Here is a 17,577-nt window from a genome sequence, read left to right on the forward strand (position 1 = left end):
CCTCGATCAGGCTCGGCAGGCGAGGTCGACGAACCTGTTCGACAAACAACCTTGGCTCGCGACGAGACAGTGAAGTCGGCATCCGCCTTCCCGCCTGCCTATTCCTCGACGTAATGATCTCGTAGGCGCTTGAAGAATCACAGCAACTCACCCAGCGAAGCCTAGCAGCACTTGCGATCGACCAGAGAGACTTTCGCGGCACGTGCACGAGCGTGTGCGAGAACGACAACAAGTGGTACTGCACCGCAGAGACAGACAACAATGACGGATTCTCGACACAGACACCTAGGTCGCCCAGCGACCCGCCTGACCCGCCGCAATGGCCGCCTCAAACCGCTCGATCGCCTGAACGTCGAGCATGGCCGCCTCACCCTCGATGCTCAGGTCCTCGTACAGCGCTAGGCGTGACGACGGCTCGAGCTGTAGGAAGAGTGCGAGATGGCGCGGCGAAATGATGCCCGCGGCAATGAGCGGGTCGGCGAAGGCGGAAAGAGAGGGGTCGACTCGGACGAGAAAGGCGCGAAGAGAGGGACGGAACGTCGATCCATCGGGAACGAGAAGTTGCGAAATATTGGGGCGGATGGAGGCGGCAGGAGGTGGCGACGGCGCAGCCGCATTGATGGGTGTTGGTGGCCGGGCAGGCGGTGTTGGGTGTGTCGTGAGCGGAGTGACGTCGTCCTGAACTTCCTCAGTCGATACAGCAGCCTCCGCGAGCTTCTTCGTGCTGGAGAGCGCTGGCGAAGCGGCGGTCGCGCGCGATTCGTTCGAAAGTCGTCGCGCCTGCTTTTTGGGCGAGGGAGCCTGGACTGGGCTCTTGGCGCGCTTACGGCTCGAATTGCTCGTGCGCCGAGCATGCTAGAGGTGTCCACGTCAGTGAGGCCGAATAGACGAGGAAGATGCGAAACGCACAGCCTGATCGTGCTCCTCGATCGCTTCACGCGCCACCTTGTTCCGGACGAAAGGCCGCCAGGACGGATCCTCGGCGATCTTGGGATTCCGGTCGTGGTTGTGCTCGTAGATCGTCTTGGCCGTTACGCGCACCTTGGTGCCCCCGGCCGGTTCGGCAGTGATGCGGAACGGGCAGCCCTCGTTGTGGCGGTTGCAGCGCACACCGCGCTTCCGGAGCTGAATACCGATCCCAAGTACGGGTACGACGGCGACTGCGGTTGCGCGATACAGATCGCTTAGACGGTCGAAGAGCTGCCCCGTGGCGGGAATGCCGGGAGTCGGCTGGAATGCGAGACCGTCAGCAACCAGATGGAAAGCACGATTTGCTTCATGAGAAGACTCACGTATTGCCACACCGTCTTTCTACATTCGAAGGCGTACTTGGCGAGATCTTGCTCCTGCAAAATCAAGTGGATCAGCGAGTGCCAGTGGAGAAGCTCGCGTAATTCTGACTCGCCGACAGGCGGGTCCGACCAAGCGTTGGAGCGTCGTCGGCGTCCACATCGCCATCATCCGGGTCCTCCAACCACTCTTCGTCAGACGTAGCAGGCAGCTGCTCCTCGGGACTAGTGCCTCGGGCGGATTGCCCGGTGGAGTCGCCCGTCGAGACTGTTTGCTCTGTGCCAAATCAACGCAAGTCTGGCGGGGACTGTGAGAAAGGATTGACACGCACGAGCCGGTTTGGCGGTCTTCCATTCGTGAATTGCCTGTTGCGCCCCGGGCCAGGCGTTGAGCTCGCAACAGCCAGGCACGCCGGCCCAGACATCGCTGCACACTCGTCGCACGATATCGATTTTGTTTTGATAGGTCTGACGAGTGCTTGTCGCGAGCGTATCGGGGTGGGCGGCGTGAAGGAAGAGGGCAATGACGGCGGCTGTCATGGGCCACGGCGGGAGATCAAGCGAGCGGCAGAACGAGGCGTAGTCGCGCACTTTGTACTTGTACATGGTCTTCACGTTCGGACTCCAATTCGCCGCACCGACGTGGGTGGCCACGGCGTCGTACGAACGCTTCTGTCGTTCGGCTGCAGCGGCGGTGTCAGCAATGACGCCGACTTTGGCGGAGGGTGCGGGTCCGAACGAACCATCAGTAGCAAAAGCGCGCTGCTTGCGGAAAATGCGCTTGCGATCCTGCACAAGCTCGGCGAGGGCGGGCTGGCCCGCCGGCACTGCCCAGAGGTACGATGTCCGCTTGTGTAGGGCGGGAATGTGCTTGTCCCAGAGTGCTGTTGTGGGAAGCTGACTCTGAAGCGTGCGCAAGCGGTCAGCAGGGCACAGGGCGCGACGCCCGAGACCAACGCACCGGGCCGTTGCTCGTCGACGATCCCGCCGCAGATGTCGCTCCAACGGAAGCCGACCTCGCCCGCTCCGCCTCTAGACGTTTCTTGACCTCGGCCGCGCGCAACGCACGGCTCGCCTCCTCAGCCTTCCTCTTCTCCTCGTCGATCCGCTTCTTCGCCTCCTCAGTGCGCTTGCGCTGCGCGAACTCCTCCTCGGCAGCGTCGACCTTCGCCCGATTCGCCGCGAGCTGTGGTTCGCGGTGAGGCTCCGCCTCCCTTTCCTTCTCCCGCGCCCGCTTCGCTGCGACGACCGCGGCCGTCTCCTCGTCCCTCCGGCGCGCAACATGCTCATCCAGCTCGCGCTCAAGCTCATCCCTCCTGTGCGCCTCGCGACGCTTCTTCTCCTGCTCCTGCGCTGCCACGCGCTCCTTCTCCCGCTCGGCGTCCCTCGCCCGCGCGCGCTCGGCCGCGCGCTCGAGGTCCTCCAGCTCGGCCGTCTTCTGCCGCAGCAGCTCGGCGTCGGCCGCCGCGTCGCGCTCGGGATCGGGCTTGATGCGCGAGAGGAGCGAGCCCATCGCGGTAGGAGCGGGCGCGGGGTCCGCAGCGGGAGGCGCGCGCGGGGGGGACGGCGGCTCGGGCTTGATGAATGGTGCCGGCTCTTCCGCACGAGCCGGTTCGTGCAGCACAGGCGCAGTCACAGGAGCAGACGATGTAGGCGGAGGAGGGGCGAGGTCTGGCGCTGCTCGCGCGCGCGGACTCGCTGCAAGAGTCTTCTTCAGCGCTGCGGGGATGCGGCGCGGCGAGACGGGTGGTGAAGGGACGGCGGCGGGAGGAGCCGGGGCAAGAGCTGCGGTGGAATGAGCGCCGGAGAGATCGCGAGGGCGAAGAGGGGGTGTGCCGGCTTCGGCGGGGGAAGGGGACAAAGGGACGGCGGGCGGCGCCGTGGTCGTGTCGGATGCGCTTGCGCGCGGGCTGATCCGCTCGGCTTGAGCATTTGAGATCGTAGATGCGTTCGCGGCCACAACTGGCGCAGGGACAGGGATGCTCGAATTAGGATCTGGAGGCGAAGGTGCAGCTGCGTTGCCTACCACGCCGGACGAGTCGCGAGGGCGGCCGTTGATCGAGAGCTTTTGCCCGCGGCCGTTGATCGAGAACGCTTGTGAAGTCGAAGAGGTCGAAACGTTGGCAGGCTGGTTCGAGCGCACGAAGCGACCAGGCTCAATGCCCGCCGTAGCTGACGAACTGAACGTCGGCGCTGGGGTCGACCTGGGCGAAGAAAACGCAGACCCCGAACGCGAGCGAGATGCTGCAGTCGTCAATACTGGAGATTGCGCATCGCTCGGCCCCGCGTGGCTTGTAAAGCCACCGAGACGGGACGCTAGCGACGATTGTTGCGGGGCAGGCGAATGCTTCTTCGGCACATTCGGTTGCGCCGAATTCTGCAGCTTCTTCTGTTTCGACTGCTGCGGTTTCGGCTGCGACCCGGCGCGGTCGAGAGACGGTGTGCGGGCGAAAGGCGAAAAGGCAGAGCTGGGTTGGAATGTTTCGGGCGATGCCGTGCGAGACTGAGCTGGCTCGTCGAGGCGTCTGAGCAGATCGAAAGACGCTCGCTTCGCCTTTGCTGGCGGCTGGGTCGGTGCAGCGTGCAGCGGTGTCGATTGTTCAGCTTTCGGGTTCGACGAGCCTGACTTGGGCTTCATACGGTTGAGGAGGGACCGGGAGTCCGGCGCATGGGCGGGTAGGGCTGTCGACGTCGTTGTTGAAGTGCTCTTTCCGGCCGAAGAGGAGCCAAGGCGGTTGAGGAGCTGCAGAGTCGAAGGTCAACGACCAGGAGCAACGGCGTCAATGCTCAGTAGCTCACCATCGGCCCGTTTGATTTGACCGTCGAGGAGCTGGCAGCGTTGGAGCCGTTGTACGACGTCCACCCCGCACCCCCGCTAGACGCCTGACCTCCATCCATGCGCGAAAGGAGGGGAGCGGACGAGGATGGGCCCGAGAACGAGTTGCTGCGTGGCTGGACGTAGGTACGGCCGGGGCTGTACTGCAGTGCGCGGTCCGGCGAGATGCTCTGGCCCCAGCTCTGGCCGTAGACGGGCCGTTCGGTCGGCGATGGAGGTTCTCCCGCTCGAGCGGGGGGAGGAGGGCGAGAGGACCCAGAAGCGTTGGGCGGGTGTGCGCTCCCTTCGGGCGGCCACACCATGGCGAGCACGCTCTCGTGCGAAGCCTGTCCAGCGGACCGAAAGAGAAGAGCGAGGTCAACTTGTTGCTTGACCTTGGTCGGCCCACGCGAGGAACGGCGATGAGCCAGCTTGGGAGCTACGCGCAGAGCACGGCGCTCTCTGCGACTCACTACAAGCTCGTACAGGCAGTCGAACAGTCCCGCTCGCCGGAGGTGCGCCTCTCGTCTCGCCGCGCATGCCGAGAAGGACTGACATATCGCCGAGCAGGAAACGAACGCAGTGTTGCTCGCCTGCTTGGGCAAGATTCGTACAGCTTGGACCAAGCGGGCACCTTCGCCGGTCCGTCTCTCCTGCGCTGACGCACTCATCTAGGCTGACCCGACCATGTGGGGAGACAGGCGACTGCCCGCCATGACCTCGTGCTGCTCCTGTACTGCAGCACGCAACGCCCAGACGTAGGACTCGAGCCTACGGAGGAAGAGCTCTGGACCTGCGAGTGGGCGTTGCCGACCGCCGTCATGCTTGCGGGAGGAGGAGGGACCGGCAACATTCACGACCGCCAGATTGGTGCGTACAGTCGCTCTGCGCGAATGCTGTACTTGACATACTTCAGTGGCTGCAGGCTACCGGGCGTGTGCCGAGCTCTTCTCGCCCGGCCCGCATCCGCTCAAGCTCCTCCTCATCAACACCATCCGCAACGTGCGTCGATCAAACCCCAACCACACCTGCCTTGCGACTGATGATCGGCTCGCAGGACCTCGACCTTCCTGCAGAAGCGCACAAGGCTGAAGCAAGATGGGCTCTCGCCCTTCGTGCAGTCGCGCACCCTGCGCTCGTCACGGCGGAACTCGTTCCTGCCGTGCGCCAAGGTGTTCTGGCAATGCTCGTCGACTCGAGCGTGCCGTATGCTCCTTTCTTATACCTCTCTGTCGGTCTGCGCTGACCTCGCTCCTCCCGCAGCGACCAGATCCGGCGTCTTGCGCTCGAAGCTGCCCTCTCGCTCGTTCGCGTCGCGCACAACAGCGACCATCCGGATGCATCGTTGACGGACGACGTTCGGAGCGCGGTACTCCAGCTCGTGCTGCCGGCCCCGCCGTCCGCTTCCACCTCGACTCGCTACCGCCATACCTCACCCGATCTCTCCGGCTCGGCAATGTCGCTCTCATTCCTCGCCGCCATTTCATCGGCCCTGTCGACTTCTTCGCCATTGCACCCCCTTCTCGAGAGTCGAAGCGAACGCATCTCGCTTCAACTCGGCATCCTGCGCGACATTCGCACGGCCGATTTCGATGGGCATCAGAAAAGGCACAAGGGCTTCAAAGCGATGTGGGCGACAGCAAAGGTGCTAGCCTCGCTCGAGAGCGAGCTGATTGCGAGTGGAGGCGATACGATCGCGGACGAGGCCGCGAAGGATGTCGGCGTCGCAATATGGAGAATCGCGCGTGATGCGTTGCAGACGGGCAACGAAGCTGCCGATGGTGCGTCCAGGTTCCCAAGCTCACAAATGAGTGCACTGAAGCATGAACTACTATACAGCCACCTTGCTTTCCTGCCTCCGCATCCTTGCCCTCGTTCCGTCAGCGACCATGTCCGAATCCTCCACCGTCCCCGCTCTCCTCTCCCACCTCAATCAACGCCTCTCGGCAGCCCAGTCTGCGTCCTCCCTCTACTTCGCCCTTCGCGCCCTCGCCCTTCTCCCGCCCGATCTGTGGACCTCGTCGCCTTCGCAATCACTCGACGGCTCCGCCAGCTCATCCGACGCGAGCGATCGCGAACGTGCCTTTCGCAACATACTCGGAGCGCTCGATCACGCCGATGCGTCTGTCCGCCGCGCCGCGCTCGTGCTACTGCATCGCGTCGACCCGCACCTCGTCCAGCTGCATTTCGAGCGAACGCTCGCTGCGCTCAGGACGCCCGATGAAGGGGCACAGGGCGCGAGCACAACATCGGTCCGGAGTGGGTCAAGCGCGGGGACAGGGAGGAAACGAGGCGCGCGGGAACGCGAGCGGAAAGACCGTGTCATCGAGCGCGTGCTCGAGGTCCTGCCGTTCCTGCCATCGTCAACCTCGGCCGGCAATGAGCCGGGTTCCGCCTCGTCGTCTCTTCCTCCGGCGTCTACGCTGCTGGACCTTCTCGCCCGTCCCGAGGTCGGCATCTCCCGCACCTCCGTCTTGCCTTCCCTCGTCCTTCCCGTTCTCGCCTCGTTCCAGTATGCCCCACCCGACGCACAGCAGTCCTTCGCGTGCGAGTTTATTGCCGACGCAGCGGGTAGGTGGAAGGAGAGTGTCGTGGCGGGCTTGTGGGTCGCGGGGGTGATGCATGTGCTGCGGGAAAACGACGCGTACAAGGCGGCTAAGGCGTTGGTGGACTTCCTTGCGGGACCAACAGGTACGTTTTCCCAATCCGAAGGCTTTTCAAAAAAGACTCGGATTAACTTCTCGTCCTCGTAGCCGACGACCTTCTCTCGCTCTCGCAAGAACCGCTCCTCTTCGCCTTCCTCCGTCTCCTTGCCTGCAACCCCTCACTGTTTGGGGACGCCGAGCTCTCGACTCGCTTGTACGGCGCTTCGTCCCGCTCCGCGTCGCCCGAGGCGTCGCGCCTCTTCCGTCTCGCGGACGAGCTCTGCACGTCGCCGGCACCCGGACAGCGTCAAGCGCTGCTTCGCGCCGGTGAGCAGCACTCCACGCGGTCACTCGCCGAGTTCGGCGTCGCCCTCCTCGAGGCGTTCGAGACCCAGCCGACGGCTCACGACCTTGCCGCCGCTGCGCCCGTTTCTGCCGCATCCTCGCGGCTGTACCAGCCTCTCACGTCCAAGTTCAGCCCCGTTCGACACGCACACCGCCTTTCCTCCTCCACGTCGTCGCCACCTTCCAGTCAGCCCGCCGCACAGGCGACACTCGCATCCTCGGCCGCGCTCGCGCGGGAGCGTGCCGAGCTGCTGCGGGAGCGGTCTGAGCGCGGCGGGAGGGGCGCACGGGAGGGAGAGAAGGTTGAGAGTGTCAAGACGCCGGAGTGGCGCGATGGGAAGTCGCTTGGGAGCGAGAGTGGAGCGGGGGAGGGCGACGAGAGTGGGGAGGACGGCGATGGGACAAATGGCGAGGACGGGGACAAGGTGCGTCTGCTCGCGGATATTGTGCGCTGCGATGTCCCGCTGATGTCCTGGATGCTTTGCCAGCCGTCCGCGGACCTGCTCATCGAGCTCGAGTCGCTCGACCCTTTCCGCACCGGCTGAACCCTACAGCCGCAATCGCATTCGGGAGTTCAAGGTCTCGCCGAGCGAAGTTGTCGTTGTGAAGTGCAGGTCTGACTGTTCGACTTTGATGCGCGCACTACAAGCTTGGCTTGGTCAGGAGAGAGAAGAGAGCGCGCGTCGACAGGGAAGACCTCAAGCACGGGCTATCGCACGACTGAATCTCCCAGCTCGCCTAGGCGCACGGTCACCACGCGAGCGATCGCTGGGGCGAGCACTTCGGAAGCCCGGCGGGACAGGCGCGCAGCCAGATTTGGCGCAGGAGCCAATGTGACGGGAGGATGCAGTGCGTCGGCAGCAGCTCTTGTTCGAGTGAGCAAATTGAAAGCAAGCTGTGCTTCCCGTGAGCAGCATCTGACACTTGCAACAATCGAGCTGCCATGGACAGCGCAGCGAACGCGCTTTTCGGCTGCTTGCGAAGGCCGTCGGGAGCGCGTTGCGACGCGTCGTGACCGTTTGCGATCGGAAGCGAGCCGTCTTCTCGCTCATCCGCAACCGCGCGCGCTTGCTGCACGACTCCAGCGGCAGCCAGCAACGCCGTCTGCACACTCCAGACGAGGCTCAGTGGAGCAACAGGCGGACGCTGCGCATTCAGCCTCAGAGACGCTTGCGCCTGCTTCCTCTCGCACGAACCCATCCGAGCGACTTCTTCCATCTCCTCGCCAGCTTCATCAGCGCCGACGACGAGCCACGCCACCTACCAGCTCGGTCGCAGTCGGACCTGCGCATCATTGCTTTCGCCCGCACCGCCCTCTCCCTCCCGCGCCTTTCAGAGCCCCACCCGGAATGCAGCAGCATCACGGCACTCCGAGCGGGCTCGATACACCTCTCGCGGGATCAGGAATGCACAAGCGGATGCTGCACAAACGGCAGCGAGCTACGAGCGCAGAGCCCGCGGCGACGACGACTGCAGCTCGCACAACACGGCGACGAGGTATGTGCTTCCATCAATGAAGGCGCGCAACGTGCACTCGGCTGATCTGACTCTGGACTTGCAGCAACGACCACCCGCACCACTGAGACTGGCACGGCCGTCTTCGGTGCCATCACCGACCTGCTCGGCCCTGGCGCTTCGTCTCCTCAGTCGGTCCTCTTGTCTCGCAACCGGTTCCGTCTTGTACTGACGCGCCGGAACAATTGCAGACCCGCATCTGCTACTCGCCTCGTCCCTTCCGTTGCGCCGAGCCGCACCCTGAGCCTCGAAACTGCACCCTCATCCAGCTCTTCTGCGCTCAACGTACTCTCCACGGCCTCGTCCGCTCCCATCGCCGCTTCCACTATCGCTTCAAACGCAACAGCGGGTCTGCCGCAAGGCGCGATCTACGGGATTGCCATCGGCGGTGGCGTGTTGGGCGTTGCGATCCTGGCAGGAATCGGGTTCTGCTGCTGGAAGAAGCGCAAGGCGAGGGCGAACGACGACGATCTTGGCTGGAACAGCCTGAAGGACGGCGCATCATCAGGTGCCGCTGGCGGGTCAGGCGGCGGCATCGCCGGCAGGCCCATCCGCGTACTCGGGGCGCACGACAACGACAACGCCTGGGCGAGCACCGACTCGCTGAAGCCGAGCCCATACGGCGACACCGAAAAGCCGTGGGCGCAGCACTCACTTGCGAGCTTGTGTTCGAACGTTGACGAGAAGAGTTGGGTCGCGCCTCTCCCCTCGCAACCAAACGCCCTTCCTGTCTTTGCGCCGCGCGATCTCGGCGCCGCGCGAGCGGAGCTGCTCGGCATGCCTCTCGCCAGCATGGCACGCAGCGGCACCGAGTCAAGCCTCGCCTCCTCCGTTCCCGCGGTCGGTCGCGGTCGTCCGACGACCGATGCATACAGCGTCAACGACATCATCAGCTTCTCCGGCCAGAGCGGTTCCCGCTCGATGGCGCAGTACCCGCCCTCCTCGCTTGCCAACCCCGTGTCGCCTGCTCCCGCGCATCTTCCTCCACGCGCGACTGCCACACCGCCTCCCTCTGTCCCGCCGCAGCCCCTGTCGCAATATCCGGCCGCGCCTGCCACGCCGCAGCAGGGCGGACATGTCCCTCCCCAGCATCTCTCCCTCAACGGCGTTCCCGTCGGTCCGCAACCCATCACGGCCGCGCACTACCCGCCGCGCCGCCCTTCGCGCCCCAGCGAGGTGCCCTCGATGGGCGCGCCGCCGTCCCCTTACAACTTTGCGAGGAGGCCCGAGGCGGCGCAGCGCGATACACAGGAGCTTGCGCGTGACGAGCGGCTCGAGGAGCGGTTCAAGGAGATCCTGCTCGGCGGAGGGGAGCAGGGGCAGGAGCGCCAAGCAGAGGGACAGGCGCGCGAGGTTCCGCAACCGCGCGAGAGGAGCAAGAAGGATACCATCCTCGGTTTGACGGACGTGTACGCGGGAGAAGAGGAGGATCCGTACGGCGGAGAAGAAGGAGATTGGGGTGCGTCTTCTTCCTGCGCCTCCTTCGATTCTCTCCGTTGCTAACGTCGATGCATTCCAGACGAGCCCGCCCCATCGGCAGCAGAATCCGATGTGCGACCACCGCAGCGCACGACGTCGCGCAAGCGCGTGTCGTCTCCCCCTCCGACTTCAGCCTCGTTCCCTCTTCCGCCTCAACCCGCCGTCGCCGCGACGCGCGATCATCCGCCTTTGACCAACGTGCGACGACACTCGACTCGCGTTGACTCGAAGCCGCTGCGCGAGCTTGAGGCGATGTTCGCGCAGCCGCACTACGCCGCGCGCGCCAGCGAAGCGAGCGACTTGAGCGGGCTCGCCGCTGCTGCGGGCGTCACTATCGGCGGCGGGCGCGGTGTGAGCTCGTACCGTGTCTCGGACGCGTCCTCGGTGCTCGCGTCTCCCGCGCGACCGCACCACTCGCCCACTACCGCCCCGCTCAGCTTCACTCGCCGCCCGCTCGGCTCGGTTCCCGAGTCCGACTCTAAGGATTCGCTCTCGCCCTACTCGGCCGCGACAGGCGGGGCACATAGCCCGTACGGCGAGGCTGAGAAGTACCAGCACTCGATTCACTCGGCCGCAGGCGAAGTCGGCGAGCTGTCGTCCAGCTCGCTCGCGGGCAGCACGACCAGCAGTCCGGCGCGGCCGCAGGCTCGCGGGCTCGGTATCGGGCTGTCGCGCTCGACCTCTTCTCTGACGGGCAGCCCGCTTGCCACTCCCTCGTCGGAACGGCAGCCAAAGCTTGCACACTCCGCGCTCGGAATCTCGTCGCACACTACGCTAGGAGACGAGAAGGACGACGACGGCACGCCACGCGACGTGTTTGGCAGCATCCCTGCCGTGACGATCCAGCCGCCAGCGCGCAAATCGTCCGTCAAAGTGGGCGCCGCACCTCTTCAGCGCAAATCGTCCACGCGCCCATTACCTCCTGCTCCCTTGCGCCTCGCGCGCTCGGCCTCGCTCGCTGGTCGGCAAGCTACAACAGAGACGTCGTCGCCGATGCCGCCGAGCCCGTCGGTCGAGCGCAACCCGCTGACGGTTTCGGCCGCCGAGCGCGACGTTTTGGCGCAGCTGGGACTGCCTCCTGCAGAAGCCTCGCCGTCGTCCTCGACCCTGTCTCCGCTCGCGAGCGGCGATCGCACGCCCGACCTCACCCTGTCCGGCTCGGATCTTTCGCCCTGCGGTTCCTCCTCACCTTTCACGCCAGACACGAGCGTACTCGACACGCCTCAGTCGCCCGTATTTCACCTCTCTCGGTCTTCAGCACCTTTCATGGACGTCACGCCTTCGCCATCTCCCGCCAAGTCGACCTTTGCGCCAATTGCGCCGCCACTTCCTACCACGGCGGCGAAGCAACAGTCGAAACTGCTCGATTCACTAGCTCCAGAAGGCTTCGACAGCCTCGACTCGATGGCGGCGATGAAGAGGCACTCGGATGTGCACTACCGAAGCGCGACGGAGAGCATTTACGGTTCGTATGCGTAGCATCTCTTTGTATCGTCCGTAGAACCTCGTGTTGTTGTCATGCGAGACTCCTTTCCGCAATCTCCAGCTTTTGAGTCGAGAGAACCGTATCTAGACATGACAAGGTGAGCAACAGAGGGGGGCCGCGTCTAGGAAATTAAACGTGTACATGCGGAGGGCGTGATTAGGCCTGCTACGAGTTGCGTATGTGCATGTAAGGGTGCTGTCAAGTGCGATCCGCCTCGCCCTGGATGTCCTGCCGCACAAGGACCTTCCTCCACCAGCTCTTGCCCGACTCGCTCTGCTCGCGGTCCTTCTGCTCCTGCTCGAGCCGGTGCCGCTCCGCCGCGGCATACGCAAGGTGGCTCCTCCGCTCTTCCTCGAGCAGCTCCGTGCGTACAGCCGCCGCCTGCGAGATCGACACGGCGATAGTGCCCTCGCCCTCTTCCTCGAGGATGACGCCCTCGCTCGGGCCGAGGCGAAGGTGACCAAGCGACGGCGCGATCGAGCCCGAGCGCATCGAGCGTGTCGTGCGGTAACCGACAGGAGATACAGGTGAGGTGAGAGAGGCGATAGAGCCGGCAGAAGGGCGGCGTGTGCTGGCGGGAACGAGGAGAGACGTCCGCCGCGGGCTGTGTGCCGCTGCTGCGTTCGACGCGGCAGACCTATCGCTTTCGGCGAGTGTCTCGGGCTCGGCCGAGAAGGAGGGGATGGGCGGGCCGAACGGGCGCAGGTCGTCCGGGTGACGGGTAAGGACGGGTGAATGGTGCGGCGAAGGTGCGGGCGAGCGGGCACCGGCTGAGCTCGCGCGAGTGACGCGGCGCGTGAGCCCGCCCGACGCGGTCGAGTCTTGCTTGGCTGCGACGTCGGCTGCGACGCGAACGCGCTCGGTGCCCGTCAACGCGAAGCCCGTGCCGCCGGCGTGGCTGAACGCCGAGAGACGAGAGCCGACGCGGCTCAGAGTTGGCGAGGCTGGTGCACCGGCACCTGCCTGGGCCGTGTCTGCCTTGTCGATGAGCGGCGCATCAGGGATGATCTGCGTCTTCTCGCCTTCACCAGCTTCCGCCTCGCCGAGGTGCGTCAAGCTCTCGTCCCACGAGCCAACGACGCCGCGGCCGCCCTCGCTCGACACGAGTGCACGTCCATGATAGTCGACCGTGTCGCCCAGGTCGACAGGCTTGAGCGGGTCGCGCGGAAGCCACAAAGAGCGCGACAGCGGCGTGACCTCAGCAGGGTTGCGATAGTGCAGGTGCGAGACGGGTCGGTCGTCGCGGATGACTGGCGGGTGCGGCGTGACAAGCGCGGACGGTGGCTCGGGTGGCGTGTCGGAGCCCGACGGCGGAAGGGGCTTCTCGATGGCGGCGAGGGGTGCAAAGTCCTTCGCCTTGAAGACGTCGCCGTGGACGTCATCCGACATGTGCGGGCTGTCAGCCGTACCCTCGAAGGTACCCTCGTCGCGCGAGACGATCGGGTCGAGCATCGGGCGGCCCCAGTCGTCCGGCGCCGTCGCTGCCCGCTCCCGCTTCGGCGTCTTGCTGACCGAGCGGCGAGGCTTCGGTCGTGACCCAGTCGGGTCGGTCCGCGAGCGCCAGTGTGACGCGAGCTTGCGAGGCGAGGGGATCGTGGGGAGGCGTGCGGATGGGTGCATGACGAGAGCGGGAAGCGTGACTGTCGCAAACGTCTTCACCGTGTCGAACGCCTCGGTGAACGTGAGCTTCGAGTCCTCCTTTGTGAGCGGGACGCTAAGCTCCTCGAGCGGGTCGCCCTCGCCGCAGATTGCGTCGATCCTCGCTTCCTCGACCTCGTCGAGCAGGTGGTCGAACCAGCGCGTGCCCAGGATCTTGGTCGCGACAGTAATCGGGATCTGCGCAAAGAATTGTCAGCCAGGTATGCGGGTAGGAGTGAAAACACGGCGTACGAGCGGGATACAGGATGCGCCGCATGCAAACTCGCGCAGCACCCAGAAGAAAGCGAGCATGATGAACTGGCTGAGCACGCAGATGTCGAGGCTGTATCGGAAGATGCGACGGTACCAGAGTCGTCCGCCGCCCTCGAAGTTGCGCCGGAAGTAGACGTGCGCGAACTGCGCCTTGAAGACAATGACCTGGAGGCAGAAGTAGATGAAGGAGAAGGCAACGACGAGTGGCTGGAGGACGGCGAAGACGATCGAGATCGAGGTGACGAAGAGGTGATTGGGGAGCCTGGTAGAGATTGCGGTCAGCTTGTCGGCATGCTGTCGGCGTGGAGATTGCGCACCAACTCTGGGCGCCGAAGAAGCGAGGCAGGTTCTCCGCGGCCCGCTTGCGCGGTGCGACATACTTGCGGATGCTCGCGTGGTTGATCCACGAGATTCCGAGCAAAGACGTCTCGACGCCGCAGTGCACACCGGCTTGAAGGAGCTCGTAGGACGTGAAGAAGGTCGCGCCCTTCGGAAAGGCGGACGCGACGACGTCGAGCACCGAGGTGGGCGACTCGAGGGCGTTGAGCACACTTGTAAACGCCGTGAAGCCGATGCAGAAGATGATGAGCAGGTTGACGACGATGAACTTCCAGTAGGCGCTCTGCAGAGATCGGCGATTCGTCATGCACGCTCGGAAAGCCCCGACGACGCGAGAGGCGCACCTGAGTGAGCGCAGACCACTTGGACTCGGTGATCAAAGTTCGACCCTTGCGCTGGATGATGCCGATGACGGTCGGGGTGTACATGTTGAGCAGCGCGAGGAGCGCCGTCGGCAGCAGCGAAGTGACGAGGGACTGAGCGACGGGATTGCGGTCGAGAAAGTCCGCCACTGCGCAAGAACAAGGTGAGCTCGACGTAATCGCAACGTGTAGGAACAATCTCACGAGAGGGAACATGCTGTCGAAGCGACTCGAGCGAGAGCAGACCGATGAGAATCGAGACGGGCACGACCCAGATGATGGTGATTGCCCAGATCAGGATTTGGAGGACCGTCCCGCGCAGGAGGTCCGATGACAGGCTGACGAGGACGAGCCGCGGCCAATGCAGGTCGCGGAACTCGGGCGCCATCGTGACCTTGCAGTCGAACACCTTGCCGCCACCGTAGAGGCGCCGAATCGGCCTCCACTCGAGCTCTTTGCGAGCGCGACGAGCGTCCACTGCTCGTGAGAAGGTGACGAACGCGGTCGAGGACGCGCCGACCGACTCGGGGTTGGCGCGCTTGTCCTCGATCAGGGTGTAGAGAAGGTTGTGCTTTGTCAGGTAGTAGTCGATGGCGGGGACGCGCTGCCGTCCGAAGTGCTTCAGCGCGACGAGAGGCTGGAAGCGGTCGAGGATCGACGGGTCGTGCAGTTGGACGCGGTGCAACGCCTCCCACACCGTCTCGAGCGAGTCGTTGTCCGGGTTGGCCGAGCGCGTCGTGTCGAGGAAGGGCTTGAGCGTCGAGACGAGGAGGTCGTCGCCTTCGCGTACGTCGCGCTCCTCGTCGGGCTTGCGCCGCACCTGCCGCCAGCGCTGCTTCCACCACTCGGCCGGCGCGACCGGGCGCGCGACTCCCGTGCGCGCCTCCTCCTCGCGCTCAACGCGCTCGCGCACCCACGCCATGACAGCGCGCGCGAGCTGTACGTGCGCTGTCTCGAGCTGGTGCAGCACCTCCTGGTACCGCGTGAAGAACAGCTGGTTGAGCTCGAGATGACGCCGGACGAGGACCACTTCGGCAATGAGCGCCTCCTCGACGACCTCGCCGGGACCCTTCTGCTTCTCGAATGATGTGACGCTGGGACGGGACGGCGGGTAGCGCGTCTCGGTCGGCGTCGAGGCGTCGGAAGGGCGGTCGATGCCGCGCAGGTACTGCTCGAAATATTCGCGCAGGGCCGCTTCGGAGCGTAGGAGGGGCGGAATGTTGCGCACGAGGACAGTGCGGTACCTCCAGCCGAGGTCGCGCGTCGGAATGGCTGGGTCCAGCTCCCGCTCGTCGGCGAGCTCTCCCTCCATCGGCGGAGTCGACGTCCCCTCGGCGGACGCGATCGAGCGCTGGTGCCGCTCCGCATCTGCGCGGAGCAAGCGGCGAAGTTCGCGCCGGCGAATGCGGAGCAGGCCGTAGCCTAGCCAAAAGAGGTTGGCGATCCAGGAGAGGGTGACGAGCCAGACGCAAACGACGTGGATGGGGAGGAGGTGCAACCCGCGTGTGCCCTTGACGAGTGCAGTGAGCGAGGCGCGGTCGATCGAGTTGGCGCTGTAGTCAGAGCGCGCGTAGAGGTAGTTGATCGAGGTGAGGAGCGGGAAGACGATGAGGAGGAGCATGGTGGTCCAAACGAGGGTGCCGCGTAGGAAGCGGACGTAGAGCGTGGCGTCGGCGCCGCAGTGCGTCTCGTAGAACGACTGGTCTCGCTTATAGGCCTCGATGATCCAGCTCAAAGGCTTGCCGTAGTCGGCGGAACGCGGACCGGCGACATAGCTTCGCGCTCGATAGACGTACCCTGCAGAGAAAAGCGTCAGACCGGAACGACTGGACAAGCGCGAGGCGCTTACCCATCGCCCATCCTTCAGCGCCCCTGTCCCGGACTTTCGCGCCGCTCTTGCGCAGCGCATCCTCCTCCGGATATCGCTTCAACCGTTGCAAGGTCTCCCTCAGGATGAGGCCGCCGACGATGAAGCAGCCGGCGGTTATGGCGGTGGACTTGAGCCCGCTGAAGGTCGATGCAAAGGTGCGCTCATTGACGGTCGCCAGCTTGACAAGGTGGACGGAGTGAGGGGGCGGGTCGACGAGGTGGGGAAGAGTGGCGCGGGTGTGAGGGAGCTAGCCTGACTTGCTTGCGCGGTTCTTGAGCACGCCTGCTAGCTGTCTAGCTGCACAATAGAGCAGCGAGTGGAGGGGCGAGGGAGAACGACGGAGCGCAAGAGGCGAGAGAGGCTCGCTCAACTCTTTGGCCTCGCCCCGCCTCCGCTAAGGCCGCAAGTCTGCCAGATTTGCGTGCCAGGCTTCGAGTTGGTGCTACTGGCCACGCTGGTCTGCGCCGATCCGCCTCCTCTGCCCGTCGTCGCTCTCGCTCCCCTCATCGCTCTGTTCCGACCGACCCTCTCGTCTCGGCGAATGCAGCACCTTGGGCACGCCGAGTGGGGTAGTGCAGTGCTGCACAGGCGCAACAGGAGGCTGTGTGAGCCCTGTTCTGGCTCGTGGGCGCTGCTTGCGCGCTTCTTTCGCGCCGCTCCCGCCTCCCGGTGATCCGGCAAGCAGCGAGCGGACCCGACGCTGATCCGTCGCAGCCTCATCACCGAGAGTCACGCTTCAATACGATGATTGCACACGCTGGTACCTCGCTTGCGCAGAGCGGTGTGCCACAGGGCACCGCCGAAACATGGCTCCCGATCCCGCTTCCGGCGACTCTCTGCGGAGGCATTGTCGTACGAGACTGCCTGCCAGTGATGCTTGCGCTTTAGACTATGAAGTGCGACGCGCTATCCTCAAACAGGATATGCGCCTGCGCAGCGGTGCCCTATGCTTGCTACGCGCTGCCTTGACGGCCAGGTCGAGCGGCACGTTTCCTCTCCTTGCTTACTCTGCGTTTTGCGGCCACCCGCACAAGCACTGCGCATTGCTTTCATCTGGGCTGAGCGCGACCTGAGCGCTTGACCGACTGAGCCAGCGTCGAGAACGCTGCCGCTGCCTTCGACCTTCGCGCTCGATGTCCTCGTCGACGATGGGGCCACGGCGCACGCCCGCTGCTCATTGTGCTCGCCGGTACCGATTCATGTGCGATGCACCTCGCAGGGCGCAGTCACGCCGGATGTTGATGACCCAGCTGTCTTCGTCCTGCGCCGAGGTCGACCTCTCGTTCCAACTGTCTGCTTGGATCAGGCGCCCTGCGCTCCATCAAGTGACGCCCGAGATCCCTCACAACCGGTTGATCGCGCTCGACAAATGAGCTCAAGATCGTGGTTGAAAATGAGAAGGAGGCGCATCGGCTCAAGCTGTCGCGGGAGGAGTAGGACTACCCGGTTCTCGGACGCCTCTTTTGTAGTTCGGAGCCGCTGGCTGTATCTGCTATGGCATCTTGTGGTCTCGCGGCAGTC

The 17,577-nt window shown here is 64.7% G+C and overlaps 4 protein-coding genes across 4 annotated transcripts; 2 read left to right on the top strand and 2 right to left on the bottom strand.

Moving 5' to 3' along the window:
- Positions 1-285: 285 nt before the first annotated feature.
- JCM10292_007601 (uncharacterized protein) lies at positions 286-4,427 on the bottom strand (the record flags this gene model as incomplete). The annotated part of the gene is made up of 8 exons (XM_076646690.1): positions 286-855; positions 910-1,230; positions 1,293-1,346; positions 1,451-1,557; positions 1,622-1,972; positions 2,033-2,192; positions 2,251-4,032; positions 4,089-4,427. 8 exons carry the CDS (start codon positions 4,425-4,427, stop codon positions 286-288), a joined length of 3,684 nt encoding a protein of 1,227 aa, XP_076507932.1.
- A 99-nt stretch (positions 4,428-4,526) lies between these two features.
- Positions 4,527-7,639, top strand: JCM10292_007602 (uncharacterized protein; the record flags this gene model as incomplete). Its single annotated transcript, XM_076646691.1, has 8 exons — positions 4,527-4,619; positions 4,675-4,746; positions 4,806-4,974; positions 5,030-5,106; positions 5,162-5,310; positions 5,368-5,885; positions 5,944-6,795; positions 6,858-7,639. The coding sequence occupies 8 exons, from the start codon at positions 4,527-4,529 to the stop codon at positions 7,637-7,639; spliced, it is 2,712 nt and encodes a 903-aa protein (XP_076507933.1).
- An 861-nt stretch (positions 7,640-8,500) lies between these two features.
- Positions 8,501-11,567, top strand: JCM10292_007603 (uncharacterized protein; the record flags this gene model as incomplete). The annotated part of the gene is made up of 4 exons (XM_076646692.1): positions 8,501-8,591; positions 8,656-8,740; positions 8,801-10,068; positions 10,129-11,567. 4 exons carry the CDS (start codon positions 8,501-8,503, stop codon positions 11,565-11,567), a joined length of 2,883 nt encoding a protein of 960 aa, XP_076507934.1.
- Positions 11,568-11,772: 205 nt separating this feature from the next.
- On the bottom strand, positions 11,773-16,039 carry JCM10292_007604 (uncharacterized protein; the record flags this gene model as incomplete). The annotated part of the gene is made up of 6 exons (XM_076646693.1): positions 11,773-13,410; positions 13,465-13,747; positions 13,803-14,107; positions 14,169-14,335; positions 14,391-15,983; positions 16,036-16,039. 6 exons carry the CDS (start codon positions 16,037-16,039, stop codon positions 11,773-11,775), a joined length of 3,990 nt encoding a protein of 1,329 aa, XP_076507935.1.
- Between the last annotated feature and the right edge of the window lie 1,538 nt (positions 16,040-17,577).

This window comes from Rhodotorula paludigena, assembly GCF_050403205.1.
Source record: "Rhodotorula paludigena JCM10292 DNA, Rt_paludigena_JCM10292v1_ctg5, whole genome shotgun sequence".
NCBI lineage: Eukaryota > Fungi > Basidiomycota > Microbotryomycetes > Sporidiobolales > Sporidiobolaceae > Rhodotorula > Rhodotorula paludigena.